General features: G+C 37.5%; 1 protein-coding gene across 4 annotated transcripts in view; it reads left to right on the forward strand.

The window, feature by feature from the left end:
- Ankrd12 (ankyrin repeat domain 12) overlaps nucleotides 1-21927 on the forward strand; it is a 129578-nt gene that overhangs the window by 43427 nt on the left and 64224 nt on the right. For all 4 annotated transcript variants that reach the window (XM_042683707.1, XM_042683706.1, XM_042683709.1 and 1 more), the window contains 3 exons: nucleotides 1639-1785; nucleotides 15007-15204; nucleotides 16898-17040. In XM_042683707.1, the coding sequence (XP_042539641.1) occupies nucleotides 1639-1785; nucleotides 15007-15204; nucleotides 16898-17040 (488 nt within the window). The remainder of the gene's footprint in view (nucleotides 1-1638; nucleotides 1786-15006; nucleotides 15205-16897; nucleotides 17041-21927) is intronic.

A 21927-nucleotide genomic window follows, 5' to 3' on the forward strand; every position in this document is an offset into this window, starting at 1 on the left:
AACTTCTTGAAACTTTCTAGATTAATAAATACTTCTCTCTTTAGAATATCCTGTCTGTTGGCAATATCTGTCGATAGCCCACTGTATCTCATTCATTTTTACTAATTTTTAAATTATTTTTGTAGGAGCCCCTAAATCTGAATTTGAAATCCCAGAAATAGATGCCTACACAGAAAATAGCTTAGACCATGACATCTTATACATGCATCTGCATCACTTCAGAAAGTTCTATAAGATTTATCGTTTACCTGTTTATGCAGTTTTTGGTGTGTAAAGAAAATGCTGGCCGCATTGCCAGAAAATTTCCTTAAAAAAAAACAAAAAACCTAACTCTGATCCTTGTCATGGACTTGCAAACATTTTGGAACATTTTTTTTTGGTCAGTCGTGGGGCTTGAACTCTGGGCCTGGGCATTTTCCCTGTGCCCTTCAGCTTAAGGTGAGTGTTCTACTGCTTGAACCACAGCACCACTTCTGGCTTTCTAGTGGTTTATTGGAAATGAGTCTTTGAATGGTTTATTGGAGATGATGGCTTTGAACCGTGATCCTCAGACCTCAGCCTCCTGAGTAGCTAGGATTACAGGCGTGAGCCATTGGTGCCTGGCTTTTGGAGCTTTTTAAGATCTCTGTTAACATACAGCCACACAAAATCCTTAATTTGCTTGCTTTCAGCTTTCATTAATATCATTCCCTGTTCAACTGCCAGAAAACTGAAATAAAATGATTTGGTGTGTTTTCTTTTTGATTAGCTATGTGGTAAGACTTGTCTTAAGTCTTCTTAGAAGATTGTACAAGCCGTGGCTGGCTAGAATTTAGAAAGAAATTTGAAGGAACATTTGTATAGGTTTAGTAGTAATATAAATAAAGTTATAGTAAGTGAAAGAGTAATTCAAAGTTGACTTTCTTATTTCCATACATTGGAACTATTCAGAAAAAAATGCATGTTTATTAAACATGTACAGATATTTCTTTGTAATTATTCACTAAACATAAACAATACGTACTATTTACAGTTTATTTGGGTTTTTTAAACATCCAGAGATGATTTAAAATTAATGGGAGAATTCGCATAAGTATGTACAAATATTGCCCCATTTTATATAAGGGACTTAAAAATCTTCAGATTTTACTATCCACAGAGTTCCTAGGATGAGCAAATAGAAGAACCCTTGCAGATTGCAAAGGATGATTGTTTTAAGGAATTTTGAAATAGTCAATTTAAATAGAACAAATTAATAAAATGCAAAATTTGCTTAGTAATAAATTTTCAAGTGCCTCAAAAATCAAATTAAGAATATCTTCGAGCCAGGCATGGTGAGGCACACTTGTAATCCCAGCCAATTATGAGGTGGAAGTAAAATTACAAGATGGAGGTAAGTAAGATTGTGAGTTCAAAGCCAGCCAAGGCAAGAAGTTAGGAGCATGGGTTAGGTGGTAGAGGCTTGCTGAGTACATGTAAGACCCAACACTGCAAACACAAGCAACCTAACAGTATATTTTCCAAAGCTTTCAGAAGAAAAAATATTTTGTTTGTCTTGACTTATATATATCACACACATATATAGCATCTGTCAAGAAAGTCTTAATGTTTATTACTTGTATTTGTTTCAAGTTCTTACACATTTATTAATAATTTCAGAGAAAGAAGGTCCAGAAAAGAAGAAAACAAAAAAGGAAGCTGGAAATAAGAAATCCACACCAGTTAGCATACTTTTTGGCTATCCACTCTCTGAGCGAAAGCAGATGGCACTTCTTATGCAGATGACAGCAAGAGACAACAGCCCAGGTAATTCCTATCCAAAATTATTTTCAGTTAATATGTACTCTTAATTTTCCTCAGGCTAATGTCTTAAATTTTTATTTTTTTTGAATAATTTTTTGAAATTTGTGAGACCATTTTCTATATCCTCTCCTATCTTAGAAAATAGATATGAGGTAGGAATTGAGTAAAAAAAGTATTAAGTAAAATGAGTAATTTAGAAATGGTTTTATCAGCTTAAGAAAATTGCTTTTTCCCTTGTATTTTCTAACCAGGTGTGGTGAGGCACACAGTTTCTATAAAGCTGTTGCTAGGATTCTATTTGACTTAACACCCCATTTACTTACCTTACTTGTATTATCTTGGCACTCCATCTACTCTGAGGCACTTGAGGCACTTTGCTTCTTTATGACTGGAAGGAAATAAATCATTTTGAATAGAGAAAAACTAATATTTAGCACTGAATTTTAAGCATATTTTCATATAATACTGTTGAAATGAATTGGAAAATAAAGTTTTTCCTGTATGGACTGTTTAAAAATATAAATTCAGACAACCTGGTTAAATTCTTATGATTTTTAAGTATCTATTTCCCACCAAAACATGGGGTTATCTAGCAACTTTAACTATTAAAAAGATTTTAGGGGGCTGGAAAGTTGGCTCAGTGGTAGAGCGCTTGCCTTGCATGCCTGAGGCCCTGGGTTCGATTCCTTAGCACCACATAAGCAAAAAGAAAAAAGCCAGAAGTGGCGCTGTGGCTCAAGTGGTAGGGCACTAGCCTTGAGCTGAAGAGCTGAAGGACAGTGCTCAGGCCCAGAGTTCAGGCCCCACAACGGGACCAAAAAAAAAAAAAAAGATTTTAGGACCAGCTCTAATTTTCATCAGGCTCTGCACTCTACTACTTGAGCCCCATCCCACTTCTGGCTTTTTGCTGATTAATTGGAGATAGGAGGCTTTTGGAATTGTCTGCCCAGTTGATTTTGAACCTCAGTCCTCAGATATCAGCTTCCCAAGTAAATAGAATTACAGGCATGAGCCACCAACATCAACATCCAGCTGCTGCCCTTTAAAAAATACAGTGTGTTTTAGTTATTCTTGCTTTTTCTATTATTTACATGGGAAAGACTTCAGCTTTGGTTTACTTTGAGTCAGATTTAATAGACTTTTATTTTTTAAAACTGATTTTTTTTAATCCCATGAACTTTTGTCACAGTATTATTACTTATCATAAAGAATATAGTTGGCATTTACCCAAATGTTTATAAACAAGACCACACTAAAGCTACCAGCACAACTATGTTTATTGCAGCATTATTTACCATAGCTAAGATCTGGAACCAACCCAGATGCCCCTCAGTAGATTAATGGATCAAGAAAATGTGGTATATATACACAATGGAATTCTATGCCTCCATCAGAAAGAATGACATTACCCCATTTGTTAGGAAATGGAAAGACTTGGAAGAAATTACATTAAGTGAAGTAAGCCAAGCCCAAAGAAACATAGGTCCCATGGTTTCCCTTATTTGTAATATCTAGTAAATGAGTCAAGCAGAAAAGGTCAGATAAAATGATGTTAGGAAAACGAACCCTAAGATATGTATTTTAAATGTTTTTTTTTCTTTCATGCATTTGTTTCTAACACAATTATAAAATTATTTCTTTGTTGCTTTGTATGTTCCTCCCCCACAGTATAATGTGTGGAGGGGAAGGGGAAAAACAAGTCGTTTAAATAAGGATACAGGAGGACCTGTTGCAACAATGAGAAGTACAAGTTGTCATGTCAAAAACGAACTTTACAACTTGGGGGGAGGGGAAGGCTGGGAGGGGAGGGAGGATGGGAAGGGGTGAGAAGGGTAAACAAAGGAGGAGGCTACAATGCTTGATAAGAAATGTACTCACTATCTTGCCCATGTAATTGTAACCCCTCTGTACAGTATTTTCACAATAAAAAAAAAGAAAGAAAAAAAAAGAATATAGTAAGACAAAAAGTATAGTCCTTTTTCATCTCTAGTCATAGGCAGTCACTGTTGAGTTTCCTATCAGTACTTCCAGGGATTTTATTTTTTAGGCATAAACAATTATATATAACTTTTGTTAGAGAATTTAGCATTTCTTTTACCTTCCACACAGTCATACTACCCAGTTGTTCAGAAGTTAGTGCTTTATACTTAAGAATAATTCTAGTTAGGTTTTTTCCTATTATTAATATATACAAAGCTAGAGGTGGAAAGCTTTTGAAATATCAAGTTCTTTAGCTATTATACACATATACTAGGTATTTAGGGTTGATTGCTTCTTTTCCTTTTGATGGGTCCTATAGTTTTTATGGAAGTCAAAAGACTTATTTTTGTAAAATATTTGACTGTGAAGATTATAATAAAATTAGTTCAGCAAATGTTTCTTGAATTCTACTGTGTACCAAGAATCCACTGTTGAGATACAGTAAGGTAGATGACATTCTTACTTGATAACACTTTATATAAATACTTAAAATTCTCTTACCTAGAAAGTATACTTGAAAATCCGAAAAGTAAACTTTTAAGTTTTTTCCATTGAAGAAAGGTTGATGATGACTTATAGCTTTAGTATGTCAGGTTGCAAGAGTAATGATGGTAGATTATTTTCTTCCTCTTTTTTTTTTTCCCCCTTCAGCATTAACTGAAGTTTGAATTTGGGGGCCCCAAGCTTGCTAGGCAAGCCTTCAACAGCTTGCTTTGCTCCTTTAGTCCTTTTGGCTTTAATTTTTTAAAATAGGACTTCATTTTTTGCTCAAACATGCCTATACTATGGTCCTCCTATTTATACTTTCCACATAGCTGGGATGACAGGACATGTACAAGGGGGTTTCAGCTCAACAAGTCAGATTCTATGAGTACAATACATCTTGATTAACATTAATCCTTCCATCATTTTCTTCCATCTTTCCCAATAGCATCCATACCCTCACGTTATATAATGCCATTTTTACATGTGTATATAATGATGATTTACTTGCCTTTCCTCTCTCCATTCATCTGCCCTCCTCCCCTTTAGTTTTCTCTCCTGCTCCCACACTGTTGACAAATGTTTCAGATTTCTGGTATTCATTTGTTAAACAGTTTTCCAGAGGAGTTATACCAAAGAGATCCTCCCCTGAGTATACATCATCCTTTAGTTTGTTTTTGTATATATTTATAGAACTTGGTTATGTATGCTTATAATTATATCTGACTTCCATAATATGAGAGAAAACATGTACAGTTTCTCTCTCTGAGCCTGCCATATTTCACTTAACATTTTTTTTCCAAGTCTGTCTGATTTCCTGCAAATGACATATTATTTTTCCTATGCATGAATAAAATTACATTGTGCATATATATCACATTTTCTTGATTCCTTCGTCCATTGTAGGACTTCTGGGCTCTTTCCGTAACTTAGCTATGGTGAACAGTATAAGTGTCTTCACTATATCCTGACTTCTGATGTTCTTGATATATGGCCAAGAATGGTATCTCTGGGTAATAGGATAGTTCTATTGTTTCATTTTTGAGGAATCACCAAACTGCCTTCCATAGAAGTTATACTAGTGTATATTACCATCAGCAGTGTAATAGGTTTTGCTTTTCTTTACATCCCTGACAGCTTTTGTTGTTATTCATAATTTTGATTATGGCCATTCTTACTGGTGTGAGATGGGAGATCAATGTTTATTTGTTTTTAAAAATTTTTGTTTGGTTGGTTGGCTGGTTTTTGTTTGTTTTGTGCTGATCCTAGGGCTTGAACCCCTGTGCACAGTCCCTAAAATTTTTGCTCAAAGCTATTGCTCTAGCACTTGAACTGCAACTCCACTTCTGGCTTTTTGGTGGTTAGTTGGAGATTTTTCTTCTGAAGATGTCTCTGTTTAGCTTCTTTGTCCATTTATTAATTGGATTATTGATTCTTGGCAGTTTAGTTTCTTGTATGTTCTGTGTATTAGGCCTTTGTCAGGTGTATAGATGTTAAAGATCTTCTTCCACTCAATAGGTTGCCTTTTTAGTTTAGTAACAGTGTCCCACCCTGTGCAGAAAATTTGTAATTTGTTGCAATACTATTTGTCCTTTCTCTCTTCAATTTGCAGAGTGCCTGGAAGTTTATTCAGAAAGTTCCTGCCTATACCAATAAGTTCTCATACTCCTTTCTGCAGTAGTTTCAGGTTTTACGTTGAGGTCTTTGATCCATTTTGGGTGGTGAGAGGTGAAAATGGATCTATTTTGAGTCTTCCACATATGGATGTTAAATTTGCAATTTTCCCAATTTTGTTAAAAGATGCAATCTTTTTTCCAACATATATTTTTTGGCTTCTTTGTCAAATAACTCTTAAATTTATGGGCTTATTTCTGAATCTTCTAGCTATTTCATTGGTCTTCAAATGTATATTTTACACACAGCTTTTTATTGGTTGAGATGGAATCCTCCAAATGTTTTGCTTTACCTGGCCTCAAACCATGACCCTCAGAATCTTTGTCTCCTGAGTAGGAAATTTTAGTGGAAATATTTAGTGGAAATGTTAAGGCATGAAATACTGTGTATCTGTGTTGAGAAATTATTTTCTATAGAGAATTCTAGAGTAATTGCTTTTTAAAATACAGATTATCAGAATTAAATAATGCTGTTTTAAATCCTTACATTTTCCCACTAGTAGTTCTGAAATCAGGGAGGGAACTTTTGGATATTATCTAAATTTCACTTTATAATTCATTTTTTAATATATATTTTTATTGTAAAGATACTATACCAAAGGAGTTACAGGTGATGAGTACATTTCCTATGGAGCATTGTTACCACCTCCTTTGTTTTTCTCCTACCATCCCTTACCTCCTCACCTCCCTAACTTCTCCCACCACTTCTTCCCTCCTGAAGCTGGAAAGTTTGTTTTTAAATAGCATCTCAGTGGTACAATGAGTCTACCTGTATCCTTATTTCAGCATTTTGTTATTTCTCTTCCCCTCCCCAAATTAGAAAAATGTATATACAAGATGCAGTGTACTAGAATCAAATACAGTGAAAACAGGGGTTATACCATGGGGGAAGAAGAAAACAAAACAAAAAAATCACACAGTACATTATAAGTACAATAAAAGCAACAGCAACAAATATAAAACCTTTTGTGTCCCTATCTTGGGGTTCATTTCACTTAGCATCATCTTATATGGTCATATGTACATAGTTTTTGGCCTTTTCTGTTTGTCCTAGACATATACTAGTTATTGCAAATAGGGGAAACCAATGGGACCTGTTTCTTTGGGGCTGGCTCACTTCACTTAATATAATTTTTTCTAAGTCTTTCCATTTCCTAACAAATATGGCAGTATCATTCTTTGTGATGGAGGCATAGAATTCCATTGTGTATATATGCCACATTTTCTTGTTCCATTCATCTACTGAGGGGCATCTGGGTTGGTCCCATATCTTAGCTATGGTGAATAATGCTGCAATGAACATAGTTGTGCTGGTAGCTTTAGTATAGCCTTGTTTGTGATCATTTGGGTAAATGCCTAAAGGTGGGATTGCTGGGACATAGGGGAGGTCTATGTGTCGTCTTTTGAGGAACCTCTATAGTGCTTTTCAAAGTGGTTGAACAAGTTTACACTCCCAGCAACAATGCAGTAGGGTTCCCTTTTGGCCACATCCCCTCCAGCATCTGTTGTTCCAACTTGGGTGAGGTGGAATCTCAATGTTGTTTTGATTTGAGCATTTCTTCATGTGTCTATTGTCCATTCTTATGTCCTCTTCAGAGAAGTCTCTCTTTAAGTCTTTAGCCCATTATTAATTGGGCGATTGTATCTTTGAGGAGTTGTTGTGGGGGATTTAATTTTTTGGGTTCTAAGTATATTTTAGATATGAGACCTCATCCGTTGTATGGCTAGTGAAGCTCTTCTCCCAATCCATGGGCTTTCTATTGATCTTGCTAGCTATATTCTTTGCCATGCAGAAGCGCTGCAATTTCATGCAATCCCATTTGTCCAACCTTTCTTTGATTTGTTGATTCTAGGTCTCTATTAAGAAAATTTCAGTCTGTGCCAAGGAGCCCTAGAGCTTCTCCTATTCCTTCCTGTAATGTTTTCAGGGTGTCTGCCTTGACTTCAAGGTCTTTGATCCATTTGGAGTTGATTCTAGTGCAGGGTGATATATAAGAATCTACCTTTAGTTTTCTACAGGTGTTTAACCAACTTTGCCAGCACCATTTACTGAAGAGCCTGTCTTTCTTCCTTTTTTTTTTTTTCTAAGCTACCTTATCAAAGATTAGGTGACTCTAGGTTTGTGGGTTCATTTCTGGGTTTTCAATCCTATTCCATTGGTCCTCAGATCTGTCCTTGTGCCAGTTCCAAGCTGTTTTAATTACTATGTCTTTGTACTAGAGTTTGAAATTTGTATTGATATACCTCCAGCACTGTTCTTTCTGCTAAGAATTGTTTTTGCTATTCAGGGTCTTTTGTTGTTCCATATGAAATTTTAGGTTGCTTCTTCTATTTCATTGAAGAATGAGGTTGAAATATTGATAGGTATCGCATTGAATTTGTAGATAGCCTTTGACAGTATTGCCATATTCATGATGTTAATCCTCCCAATCCGTGAGTATGGGAGGTTTTTCCACTTGTTTAGTTCTGCTTTAATTTCCTTTTTCTGGTTTTTACAGTTTTCATCATAGAGGTCCTTCACTTCTTTAGTTAACTCCTAGGTATTTTATTTTTTGTGAGGCTATTACAAAAGGAGTTGCTTTCCTGATTCCAGCTGCACTTTTCTTATTGTTGGCATACTGAAAAGCCACTGATATTTGTGGGTTAATTTTATACTCTGCTACTTTGCCAAAGTTTCAGATCAGCTCACATAACTTGGGTGTGGGGTCCATGGGGTGCTTTAAATACAAGCCGATGTCATCTGAAGAGGGAGAGTTTAATTTCATCTTTCCTTATTTGCATCCCCGTTATGTTTGCATCTTGTCTTACTGCTCTAGCTAGGCATTCTAATACTAAATTGAAGAGAAGTGGACAGAGTGGACATCCCTGTCTTGTTCCTGATTTAGAGGAAATGGCTTTAGCTTTTCTCTATTGAGAATAGTGCTGGCTGTAGGTTTGTCATATGCAGCCTTTATTACATTGAGGAATGTTCCATGGATTCCTAGTTTCTCCAGAGCTTTCATCATAAAAGGGGTGTTGGATTTTTTTCAAATGCTTTTTCTGCATCTATTGAGATAATCATGTTGTTCTTATCCTTGCTCTTGTTGATATGATGAATTATATTGATTGATTTGTGTATATTGAACCAGCTTTGCATCCCTGAGATGAATCCTGATTAATCATGATGTATGATTTTTTTTAATGAGTTGTTGAAGTTGATTGGCCAAAATTTTGTTGAGAAGTTTTGTGTTGATGTTCATCAAAGGAATGGATCTATAATTCTCTTTCTTTGATGAGTCCCTGCCTGGTTTTGGGATGAGGTTTATGATGGCTTCATAGAATAAATTTGGTAGTGAACTTTCCCTTTCAATTTCATTGAAGAGTTGGAGGAGTATTGATGTGAGTTCTGTTTTGAAGGCCTTGTAGAATTCAGCTGTAAATCCATCTGGTCCTGGGCATTTCTTGGGTGGGAGGTCTCTTATTGCTATTTCTATTTTTTTTTTTTTTTTTTTTTTTTTTTTTCAGTCCGGTCATGGGGCCTGAACTCTGGGCCTGGGCGCTGTCCCAGTGCTCTACCACTTGAGCCACAGTGCCACTTCCGGCTTTTTTCTTTTTTTCTTATGTGGTGCTGAGGAATCGAACCCAGGGCCTCAGGCATGCAAGGCAAGCGCTCTACCACTGAGCCACCTTCCCAGCCCCTGCTATTTCTATTTCTATGCTTGATATGGGTCTGTTAAGTTGGTTTAAATCATCTTAGTTTAGTTTGGAGATGTCAATATTTGCTAGAAATTCATCCATTTTTTCCAGATTATCAAATTTATTAGCATAAAGGTTTGATAACTATTCCCTTTTAATGTTCTGCATCTTGGTTGTTTTTGTGGTGGTGTTTCCATTCTCATCTCTGAATTTGGATGTGTTGTCTTCTTTTTCTGGTAAGATTTGTAAGATTGTGTCAATTTTGTTAATCTTTCTGAAGAACCAACTCTTTGTTTTGTTCATTCTTTCTATGTTTTTTTTGACTCTTAATTACTTTAATTCTGATTTAATTTTAATCATTTCTTTCCATTTACTGGATTGGGGTTTAGCTTGTTGCTCTTTTTCAAGGAGCTTCCGGTGCCTCCTTAAATTGTTGGTTTCAGATCTCTCCTATTTGTTCAAATAGGAATTCAGCTATAAACTTGCCTCTAAGTACTGTCTTTGCTCTGTCCCAGAGGAGCTGGTAATTTTCATTCTTGTTAAATATCTTGAATATTTGAATTTATTTTTTAATCTCTTAAATGACCCACTGGTGGTTCAGCAGTATTTTTCAGCCTCCATATTTTACAGGATTTTCTTTAGTGGCTTTTGGTGTTGAATTCTAATTTTATTACCTTATGGTCTGAGAGAATATGGGGCATAATTTCAATGTTTCTGAAATTGGACAAATTTGCTTTGTGACCTAAAATGTGGTCTGTTTTGGAGAATGTTCTGTGTGCTGAAAAGAATGTGTATTCTGATGCTGCTGGGTAAAATATTTGATAGCTGTCTGTTAAGTTGATCTATGCAGTTGTTTTTTTTTTTTTTTTAAATTTTATTTTATTTTATTTGAGAACATACTGTACAGAGGGGTTACAATTACATGGTCAGGATAATGCATACATTTCTTACCAAGCATTGCAGCCTCCTCCTTTGTTTACCCTTCACTTCCCTTCCCAGCCTCCCCCCTCCCCCCCCACCCAATCATACCCCCCCCCCCCCCCCCCCCCGACATTGTAAAGCTGGTTTTGACATGACATTTTGTACTTCTCATTGTTATGCAGTTGTTTTTTAAATACGAGGTTTCTCTGTTGTGTTTTTGCCAGGCTGATATAGCCAGCAGGGATAGTGGTTTGTTAAAGTCTCCAACAATTAATGTCTTTGGATCTATGTGAGATTTTAGGGAAAGTAGTATTTCTTGAATAAATTTGGGTGCTCCCTAATTTTGTGAATAGATATTTAGAATTGTAATATCCTCCTGAAATAGAGATCCCTTAATTAGTATGTAATGACCTTCTTTATCTCTTCTTGCTAATTTTAATTTGAAGTCTATTTTATCTGGTATTAGTATTGTAACTCCCACCTGTTTATGAGGGCTGTTTGCTTGGTAGATTTTGTTTTGTTTTGTTTTTTGGGTCCGGTTGTGGGGCCTGAACTCTGGGCCTGGGCACTGTCCCTAAGCTCTTCAGCTCAAGGCTAGTACTCTACCACTTGAGCCACAGCACCACTTCCAGCTTTTTTCTTTTTGCTTATGTGGTGCTGAGGAATCGAACCCAGGGCCTCTTGCATGCACGGCAAGCGCTCTACCACTGAGCCACCTTCCCAGTCCTGCTTGGTAGATTTTATTCCAGCCTTTTACTTTCAGAATATACTTTTGTGGGCAAAGTGTGTCTTTTGAAGGAAGCAGATAGAAGGATCTTGCTTTTTGATCCAAGTAGACAATCTGTGTCACTTAATTGGAGAGTTAAGTCCCTTAATATTGAGAGTTAGGACTGAGATGTGGTTGGTAGTTCCTGTCATGTTATCCACCTCCTTGGGGGCTATGCCAACTGCATTTTTCCTATGATACTTGGAGTCTCTGTATGGGGCTGTTTCTTGGCCTTCATTGTGGTCTTGTTGGTTTTCTATGTGTAAGACATCTTTAAGTATCTTTTGTGGGGCTGGTTTGGTGGAACTATATTCTTGCAATTTTTGTTTGCCGTGGAAAGTTTTTATTTGATCTTCCATTATGAAGGAGAGTTTAGCTGGGTACTGTATTATTGGTTGATAGTTGTTTGTCTTTGGGATGTGGTATACATCATTGCAGGCTCTTCTTGCTTTCATTGTCTCTGCTGAGAAATCTGAAGTTACTCTGATTGGTTTCCCTTTCAGTTTTAAGGATCCTTTCCTTGGTCTCAATTGATCCTGTGCAGATTACAATGTGACAATGTTCTGTCTTGTCTATTTGGGTTTCTAGAGGCTTCTAGTATCTGAATGGGTCTATCTTTTTGCATGTTTGGGATATTCTCTGCTAGGATCCTGTTAAATAAATCCTAGACCTTTCACTTCTGTTTCTAGGCCCTCCTCTATACCCATTAGGCTTAATGTAGGCCTTCTGATGGTGTCTTCTAAAATGTTGGATAGATCTATCATATTTCTTGGATTTGTCTTGAATACTTCTTTCCCTATAATGTCTAGGCTGTGTTCAATCCCAGAGATCCATGAATGCCTATATTAATCTTTGTTCATTCTCATCCCACTCACATAATTCCTCTATTAATTTTTCATTAGCCTCCTCATTCTCATGAAATTCCTGTATTAATCTTTGGTTAGCCTCATCACACTCACGCATTTCTCTATCATGCTGACAGGGTCCTTTGCAGGCTTTCAATCTTTTCATTCAGCATGTTTACCAGTAGTGTTTGTAGAGCAGTTTGGGAACTCTCCTCTGGATCATTCATTAACTGCTGTGTTATCTGATTATCATGAGGGGGAGATGAGATACCTGGACTTGCCTTTTTTTTTCCTCTAGCTTTTTCTGCCCATTTGAGTATGAAAGCAAAACCAATTCTCACTAGGACACTATTTAAGGCAAGCATCAACCAGAGCTCTGTATTTGCACAGATTGTTTGACACATTCAAAATATGTACATGTATAATCTAGTTCAACAGATACAATGTAGTTCAACAATAAGGAACTAGGATCAATGGACTAAGAAAATCAAAGAAGGAGTCAGCAGACCAGAAATTAATGAGTTTAGGGAGAATTTTGAAGAGAAAATAAGATTATAGGAATGTTGGGAGGGAAAGGGAGAGAGGGAATATAACCAAGACCTAAATTCAGAGAGAGGAAAAGGATAGAAGGAAAGGAGAAGAGAGGTAAAGAAAAATGAAAAATAAAAAAATGTAAAAATGAAACACTTAAAAAATTATGTAAGTATAAAGAAATAATACTATAGTTAAAGGACTGAAGGCTTAGAGTTTGGGAACTGAGTAGTAGATATGTGAATTAAGTATTCACACAATGAAGGATAAGGTCTAATAATCGGAGACGGGTATGTATCTAGGGATGAAAAGAACAGCATTTAAGAAAGTAAAAAAACAAAAAGGACCAAAAGGGACAAGAGTAAAAAGAGAATTAAAAAAAAACCTCCTAAAATAAGAATGATGAAACAAATAGAAAACAATTCATTTTTAAAAAAAATAGAAAAAGGAGTTCCTTGATTTGGGGGTAGGAGGAGGGCGAGAAGGGTACAGGCCCATAATTGTGTCTCCCCTGTGTCCATAACCAGTCCCTTGGTAGAGTCTTTGGTTTGCTTGTGGTTTGATTGGTTTCATAAATCAGTTTGAGCAGGCAGAAAGGAGCTCTGCCCTACTAGGGACTTTTTGACCCTCTTCCCAGACTAGTGCAGTAGGAGGGTGATCTGCTTTGAATAACACCAAGAGGGAGATGGCTGTTTCCTCTAGCTTGGAGTGACTGTGATGGGGCTAAGTTGTGGGTAGGGTGGAGGCTTGTCATCAGTCACTAGCTTTTCCCTGAGGAGCTAGCTCCCAAGACACTCAGACAGCCCAGCCTGGAACCATTCTCTGGATTTATGTGTACTGAGTTTCAACTGTTTTTCTTTTACCCTCCTTCAGCTAGGTCTGCATTTTGTGCTACAGTGGGGTGGGGCAGTCTCTGTCTCTGTTTACCCAGTGAAGAAAGTCACTCCTCCATCGGTGGAGCATTCCTCTTCCTGGGAAGGGCAACTTTCCCCTGGGTGGAGCTGAGCCCTGCAGGTCAGGATTCTTTGACCTGTTGAATGACTCCTGTTGTCTTCTTCCAAGGTCTGAATTATGGGCTAGCTGCTCATAACTGCTAGCTACTCATGGCCTGGTCTTTGTTGGTATCAAAGATGGAGTTCTTTGGTGGTGGGGGAGGGGCTACCTTCCCACTGCTGCTTCCTGAGAAGGATTGAGGATGTCTTGTGGGGTACTCATTCCTTTCCCTTGGTTTCTGGGCCATCCATGGTCTGTAACTGTCTGTGGTCAGCAGGATGAAGATTTCTGCTTCTTGTCAGTTCTTGCTGGTGGTGAATAGAAAATGCTTGCTCACTGTCTCTGGTGCCTTTGTCCCAGGCTCTCTCTGTTGATATGGCAGCAAACACCAGCAGGTGCTCGAATCTGTCTCCTTAACCATGCTGCCTGAATTTTTCCTCTGGCCAAACTCTCTGTACTATGATGGCAAACTTAGTGTGACTCTCTAGCCTTGGACTTTTCACTGGAACACTAAAACTGATTTCTATGCGAGATCATATTTAGCCTCCAGCTTCTCCTCCGCCATCTTCCTCAGGACTTCCTATTCTCTAGTTCTTGATACTGAAACTAAAAAAAAAAATCAAAAGATGGAATCGTAGTATAATTTTTGTTGGTTGTTTACCTGTTACCCTTATTTGTTACATATTTTCAAGTTAAGTTTTTATTTTAAAATCATCTAATACTATCATTTGCGCTTAGAATCAGAATGGAAATTCTAGTGTTTTGTTTAAGTTATAAAATATTAATTAACTCTATCTTCAGTGTACTTTCATCTAGGTCTTAGAAGAATAGTATAACATGACCAGGAAGATACTCAATGAAAATTTAATTCATTGAATGATTTATTAAGCATACTTTTATAGTACAGATTTGATATTTTATTATGTTAAAACAACTTTTTTTTGGTCAGTAGTGGGGCCTGAACTCTGGGCCTGGGCGCTGTCCCTCAGCTCTTCAGCTCAAGGCTAGCACCCTACCACTTGAGTCACAGTACCACTTCCGGCTTTTTCTGCTTATGTGGTGCTGAGGAATCGAACCCAGGTCCTCATGCATGCAAGGCAAGTACTCTACCACTGAGCCACCTTCCCAGCCCTAAAACAACTTTATGAACTGACAGAATAAAACATTTTCTTAAATTGGCTTTTGATGTTTGCTAATCTATATATTTATGTGAAGTTACTAGTATAACATCAAAGTTAAGTTTTGAGTTGTTAGCACGAAAAAGTATTTAATGGTATTCTAAAGAAATTGTATTAAGGACTTTTAAGTTCTTAAAATACCAACATGTTGGAGTCTTTCATTTTCTTTTTTCTTTCAGATTCCACACCAAATCATCCATCACAGACAACACCAACCCAAAAGAAAACTCCTAATTCATCTCGACAGAAAGATAAAGTTAATAAGAGAAATGAGCGTGGTGAAACTCCTTTACACATGGCAGCTATTCGAGGAGATGTGAAACAAGTCAAAGAATTAATAAGTTTAGGAGCAAATGTGAATGTGAAAGACTTCGCAGGTGAGACTGGTCATTTGAATGCAGTGTTCAGGAAGTAAAATGGAAACAGATCCTTGTTATAGTTCAATCTACACTTCTTTTACCTTTTCCTGAAATAAAAATCTTGTTTTTTGTTTTTTGTCAGTCATGGGGCTTGAACTCTGGACCTGGGTGCTGTCCCTGAGCTCTTCAGCTCAAGGCAAGTGCTCTACCGCTTGAGCTACAGTTCCACTTCCAATAAAAAATTTTAAAAATACATTTTATTCAAAAATTGTGGAGTATGTATGTATAACTCTGATCTTTGCTACATTTCCATGTCAGTAATTAGGTCTTTAATATACTCCATGGTTTTTTCTTTTGCCTTCTCTGAGTGAACTCAGGTCTTCATGCATGATAGGCAGATGCTGCACAACCACTTGAACCATTTGACCAACCCCTTATTGCATTATATTTTAGCTCTTGCTTTGTGCTCAGGCTAACCTAGACTATAGTCCTCCTGTTTATACTTCCATGAATCATTGAAATGACAATTGTGCAATATCACAGCCAAATATAATACATTCTCTGTCACTTAGGATGGCAGATATACACTACCATACCTAAGCATTGATTCTGTTGGAATCTCACAAAGTTTTTGTCATTGGCTACCCTCAAAATGTGATCCTTCAGTTTCTACCTTCCAAGTATTTACTCTTATTTACAGGCGGGGCCACCACAACAGACTGCATCTTATTGTTTCAGTGGAAATATTCTCTTCTCTAATTAGTTTATATTCTAGGTAAATTTAAATATATAATGTTTAAAGTAGTTAATGCTTTCTGTGTGTGTATGTATGTGTATATGCACGTGTGCATGTGTATGAATTCGTGTACCAGTCCTGTGGCTAGAGCTCAGGGCCTGAGTGCTTGCTGTCCTTGAGCTTTTTGTTGGTTAACTAGAGATAAGAGTCTCATAGACTTTCATGCCCAGGCTGGCTTTGTTATCTTAGGATAACATCTTGAGATCCCAGCCTCCTGAATAGCAACAGGCTGGAGTCCTGGCTCAAGTGTTACAAAATGCCTGCCAGGGAAACGTGTGTGTGTGTGGGGGGGGGGGTGTTTTCATAGAAACACCTCTTAAATTTGACATACTTCACTATTCACCCCTTGCCCTCAGAATTTTTCTTTTTCACTGAACTATTCCTAACAGCTTGGAAGTTAACCTTTCAGTTTATTTTTATTTTTATCATGTATGAGCATCAACAATATTACATATATATACATGTGTGTGTATATATGCACATATAATCCATCTGTAATAATATGGTTCTGCAACTTAGTTAAAATGAAAGGCAAATATTTCTGTCAGTTTACTTCATTTTGAATAACTGGATATTTTATAGCATACCTTTATAAGCACTGCTATAGTGAATATCTCCATTGAAACATGTTTATATGTATATATAGGAGGATGTCAATTAAATAGAAATGTGTATATTAAGGAATATTAATTTTAAATTTTTTTTGAAATAATGGCAAATTGCTCACCTAAAAATCCTTTATACAACTAGTGTATGAAGTCTGTGGGCATCTATTATCATAGCTTTTTTTCCATGGCTTTTTTTGTACCACATATGATTTAGACTTGATATATCACAGTTGGTATGTACATGGATAGCATGTGTCTTGAATGAGTGCCCATTACTGATATACTGAATTAATTCTTTAAACTTTAGGTTGGACACCACTCCATGAAGCTTGCAATGTTGGATATTATGATGTTGCTAAGATACTTATAGCAGCTGGAGCAGATGTTAACACACAAGGGTTAGATGATGATACTCCACTGCATGATTCTGCTAGCAGTGGGCACAGAGATGTAAGTATGATAGAAAAAGTCACTCATGTGCATCCCAGAACAATTTATATACTTATTTATATGGTCTTGTTATATCATGTTTCATTCATTTCCTTATAAATGTCTATATTTTTCTTTTTTTTTCTATTTTCTAGCAGTTAATTTGTATTGAGATTTAGCACTATAAAATAATCCATTTAGGTTGGTAATTGAATAAGCAGTTTAGCAGAAGTTTTATCAAATAACTAGATACAGTGTTTGACGCATATTTTACTAACAGTAAAAATTTTACACTGCTGTGCCACCTATTTTTTTTTTTATGGTGTTCTATTTTAGCTGAGATAAAAATAAAATTTAGAGAGAACACAGGTGAGTTAAATTCTGATTTGGACAGTTTATTATTGGATCTTGAAGTTACGTATGTCATTATATAATAGCTCATACCTACCTGAAGGATATATTGGGACAGTAAAGAAGACCCTGTGTGTGCAAGTACATTATGAAGTCTATATGTTACAGAAATGTCCGAGATGAAAGATCAAGATGCTGCTTGTTTTTGTTTTATCCCAAATATACCTAAATATTTTAGGTATATAAACTATTCTAGCTTGCATTTTTTTTATTTTAGTATCATAAAAGAAGTTCAAATGTTGAATGAAGAAAAATATATCCTATAAATACTCTTGTATGTGTGTGTGTGTGTGTGTGTATGTGTGTTCATGTGTGTGAGCACACTGATCCTGGGACTTGTACTCAGGACCTGGGCACTGTCCCTGAGCTCTTGTGGTCAGGTTTAATACTCTACCATGTGAGCCACAGTTCCACTTCTGCCCTTTTGGTGTTCAATTAGAAATAGGATTCTCACAGACTTTCCTGCCCAGGCTGGCTTTCAACCATGATCCTTAGATCTCAATGTCCTGAGAGCTAGAATTAGCTCTCAGTGGCATAAGCCACTGGCACTGTAACTTAAACTTGTTGTGATGACCTTAGATCATTCTTTCCTTAACTCCCTTAATAATTTGTATATACCTTTATGATAGCAGTTATTGTTTATGATAGCACTTTATTGTTCACTTGTGTAAGGTTTTCTGCACCAGATTTTTAGTAATATTTATTTAGGCCTTTGCTGTTGCTCTCTGTTACTTATGCTAGAACTGTTTGTTATATAAAATATGCTGAGTAATTGGCATATATACAAATGTGGGTGGATGGACTATGAATTAGCAAGATGCATAGATAGAAGCATACCAAGGTTAGATAGAAGTCAAAGGAATATTACAAAGCCACCTTAGAACATATCAGGTGTATTGTCCTATACTCTTGAGTCTTTCAGATGCAGATTATTTATTTCTTTGAGTACATGTTTCTAAATATTCACAGAGGTGCAACATATTTCCAAATTGATATTCAAGCTCATGTACTTACAGGGACTGAAACACTTTTTATTTTCTCTTCAGAAGGAGAATAGTGTGCTATTTTTAAAAGCCTTTCTTCTGCTGCCCAACATACATAGGCTAGTAGGAGTCACAAATCAAGAGCTATTAGCCAGGCTCTGGTAGTTCAAGTTTATAATCCTAGGTACTAAGGAGGTTGAGATTTGAGGATCAAGGTTCAAAGCCAGCCCAGGTAGCAAAGTCCTGTTAACCAGCAAAAGGCTAGAGGTGGAGGTGTTGCTAAAGTGATAGAGCCCACCCTTGAGCAAAAAAAGCTCAGGGAGAGAACTTAGTTTAAGCTCCAGTACTGACATACACACATGCACGCATGCAAGCACACACACACACACACATATGCACACAAAGGATTTTGTTTTTGTGGTCCTGGGATTTGAACTGATGGCTTTGATGATAATGGATGAGCCATGCCTCTTCAACTGTTTTTCACTAAATTTTTTTATGATATGGTTTTGCTTTCCATGCATGCATGTCTGAGCTTCCTACTTATAGGTTTCTATTTGTCACTGGGATTCACAGGTGCTCCCTACCTTATCCAGCTTCTATAGAAACAGAATCTTTAAGACTTAACTACTTCGGCATCTTTTTCCTTCCAGTCTCAGCCTTCCGTGTAGCTTTTTTTTTTTTTTTTTTTTGGTCAGCCTTAGGGCTTGAACTCAGGGCTTGGGTGCTTTCCCTCAGCTCTTCATCTCAAGGCAAGCGCTCTTCAAGTTTTCTAGTGCTTTATTGAAGATGAGAGTCTCACAGACTTTCCTGCCTGGGCTGGCTTTGAACCATGATCCTCAGATCTCAGCCTCCTGAGTAGCTAGGATTACAGGTGTGAGCCACCAGCGCCCGGCTTCCATGTAGCTTTTGAAGACAAATGTGTACTACTGTGCTCAGTAGGGATCTTGTGAACTTTTCTGTGTAGGCTGTCATTGAACCGCACTTTTCCTACTCAGCCTCCCATGTAGAATTACAAGCATGACCTACAAAGACCCAAGTAAAGCTACTTCTAATTCTTTTCTAGGAGGAAATTGGAGCTGCCCAGAACTCATAATTTATATGTAATATCTGTATATTTATGCCTATATGCATATATTTATTCCATGTCTTATTAGTCCATACTTAAGAAAGTCATCATTATGATACTCCAACCACCTATAAAACATTTATTTTTTTTGTTTTTTTATTTTTTTAAAAAATAAACTTTTCTATTTTAATAAAAGAATAAAAGCCAAGATGGCGAACTCAAGATGGCAAATTTCTGAAAAAATGCAAAGAAACCCTGAACAAATAGATCAAGCCTACATTGGCTAGCCTTTGAGAGGGAACCTAGAGGGGGGTCCCCGGGACCCAGCCTGCGTTGCTTTCTTCAGGGCACAAGCCAAAATGTTGTAGAAAAGAGAAAGGAGCAGATAGGGAATGTTGGACATGAATGGCAGAGAGAGAGCAAAGAGAGCCTGAAAGTAAACAGACTTCTGTCCATTTACCATTGCAGTGGCAAAAACTGTCTACATATGAGAATGGCATGAAAATTAGGTGCTCTGGCTTTCCAGGGACCGCAGGAGGCATTTCAAAGGGGTTTCACCGCTTGTGATTCAGAGCACCCCATTAAATGTGTAGGAGAGTCAGTCCGGTGAGTGAAGGAGAGCTGACCAGGCAGAAGCGGCATCTCGACTTCCCCCAGAGCCCTCTAGAGAGAAATGGCCAAACCCCCAAAACCAAGCGTCCTCGGCTTCAGAGGTGACCGGCCTGTCAGCTAAAGGCCGTAGGAGCTCTCTGGTGTGGTGCCATGTCTGGACAGAGACTGAGTGACAGAGAGCCATAGAGAGTAGTTTCACTCACCAGGGTAGAGAAGTGGTGTGGACGTGGAGTGAAGGCCAGCAATGGTATCAATGCGCTGTGTCTGCAGCAGCCAGACCGGTTCGCAAAAGGCTGTCAGAACTGTGGGTATTCCTCAGAGCAAAAAGGGAAGAACAAACAAAAAAAGAAAAAAGAGGAAAAAAACCAGAGAGGAATCCCACCTATCCTGACTTTAAGCCTTTTATCCGAGTCACGGCACCATTTATGTTAGGTTTTTAAAAAGAGGTAGCCAAGTAAGAACAGCACCACGCATGTGGTATTCAGGTAAGGGGTAGGTTTATTCATCGTTCTGGCTGGCACCAGGACACATTGCCCCTTCATGCGGCTGGGAACGACCTGGGAAAGAGGTGGAAAAGAGCTGAGAAGAGCTAGAAAAGAGAAGAGAGATCTGGGAAAGAGAGAGAGCTGGGAAAGAGAGCTGGGAAAGATCTGGGAAAGAGCAAGAGCTTGGAAAAAGAGAGCTGGGAAAGAGCAAGAGTTGGGAAAAAGAGAGAGCTGGGAAAGAGCCTATAAAACATTTCTAAAGGGAGAAGTCTAAATTATTAGGCTAATAGGATTGATGTAATTTAACAATAGCTTGCTATTGACAAGTGTATTATACAAGTCGCCCCTCACAAATCGTGGTTCTTATTGTGGCTTCACTGTATCGTGTTTAATTTTATTGCCAAGGTGATGTACAGAAGGGTTACAGTTATATAAGTAAGGTAGTGAGTACATTTCTTGTCAAACTTGTTACCCCTTCCCTCATTTTTCTCCCACATTCTCTCCCCCAACTCCCTGCAGCTGTACAGATCATTTCCAATATATTGTCTTGTGGTCTTGTGAGTATTGCTGTTGCATTGGTTCTCCCTTTTTCTTTGTTTCACCATTTTGTTGTTCCCCTTCCCTTCCCTAATTCAGACAAATACACACACACACACACACATACACAATACCCAGGGTACCAAAATCAATACAGTGACAATAGGAGATAAACCATAGGGGGGAAAATACAAAAGAATCAAGAAATCACATAGTACATAAAAAACAACAACAAAGGAAAACTTGGTTTTTCTTTCTTTTTTCTTTTTTTTGTTAGTTGTGGGGCTTGAATTCTGGGCCTGGTCACTGTCCCTTGGCTCTTCAGCTCAAGGGTAGTACTCTACCACTTGAGCCACAGTGCCACTTCCAGTTTTTTCCCAGTGGTTTATTGGAGGTAAGAGTCTCACAGACTTTCTTGCCTGGGCTAGCTTTGAACCATGATCCTCATATCTCAGCCTCCTGAGTAGCATGAGCCACCAGCACCTGGCTAAGAAAAACTTCTTGTGTCCATGTCTTGGAGTTCATTTTGCTTAGAATCATCTTATATGGCCATATATACATAGCTATTTAGCTATTCTGCTCATCTGCTAGGATTATCCTAGACGTACAGTATTATTACAAATGAGGGACCTATGTTTTTTGGGTTTGGCTCACTTAATATGATTTTATCCAAGACTTTACATTTCCTTACATACAAATGGGGTGGTGGTGTTCTTTCTGATGGAACTATAGAATTCCTCTGTGTGTGTGTGTGTGTGTGTGTGTGTATGTGTGTGTGTACATACATAGCACATTTTCTCAATCCATTCAT

The sequence above is a fragment of the Dipodomys spectabilis genome, unplaced genomic scaffold (assembly GCF_019054845.1).
Source record: "Dipodomys spectabilis isolate Male_0828 unplaced genomic scaffold, ASM1905484v1 ptg000083l, whole genome shotgun sequence".
NCBI lineage: Eukaryota > Metazoa > Chordata > Mammalia > Rodentia > Heteromyidae > Dipodomys > Dipodomys spectabilis.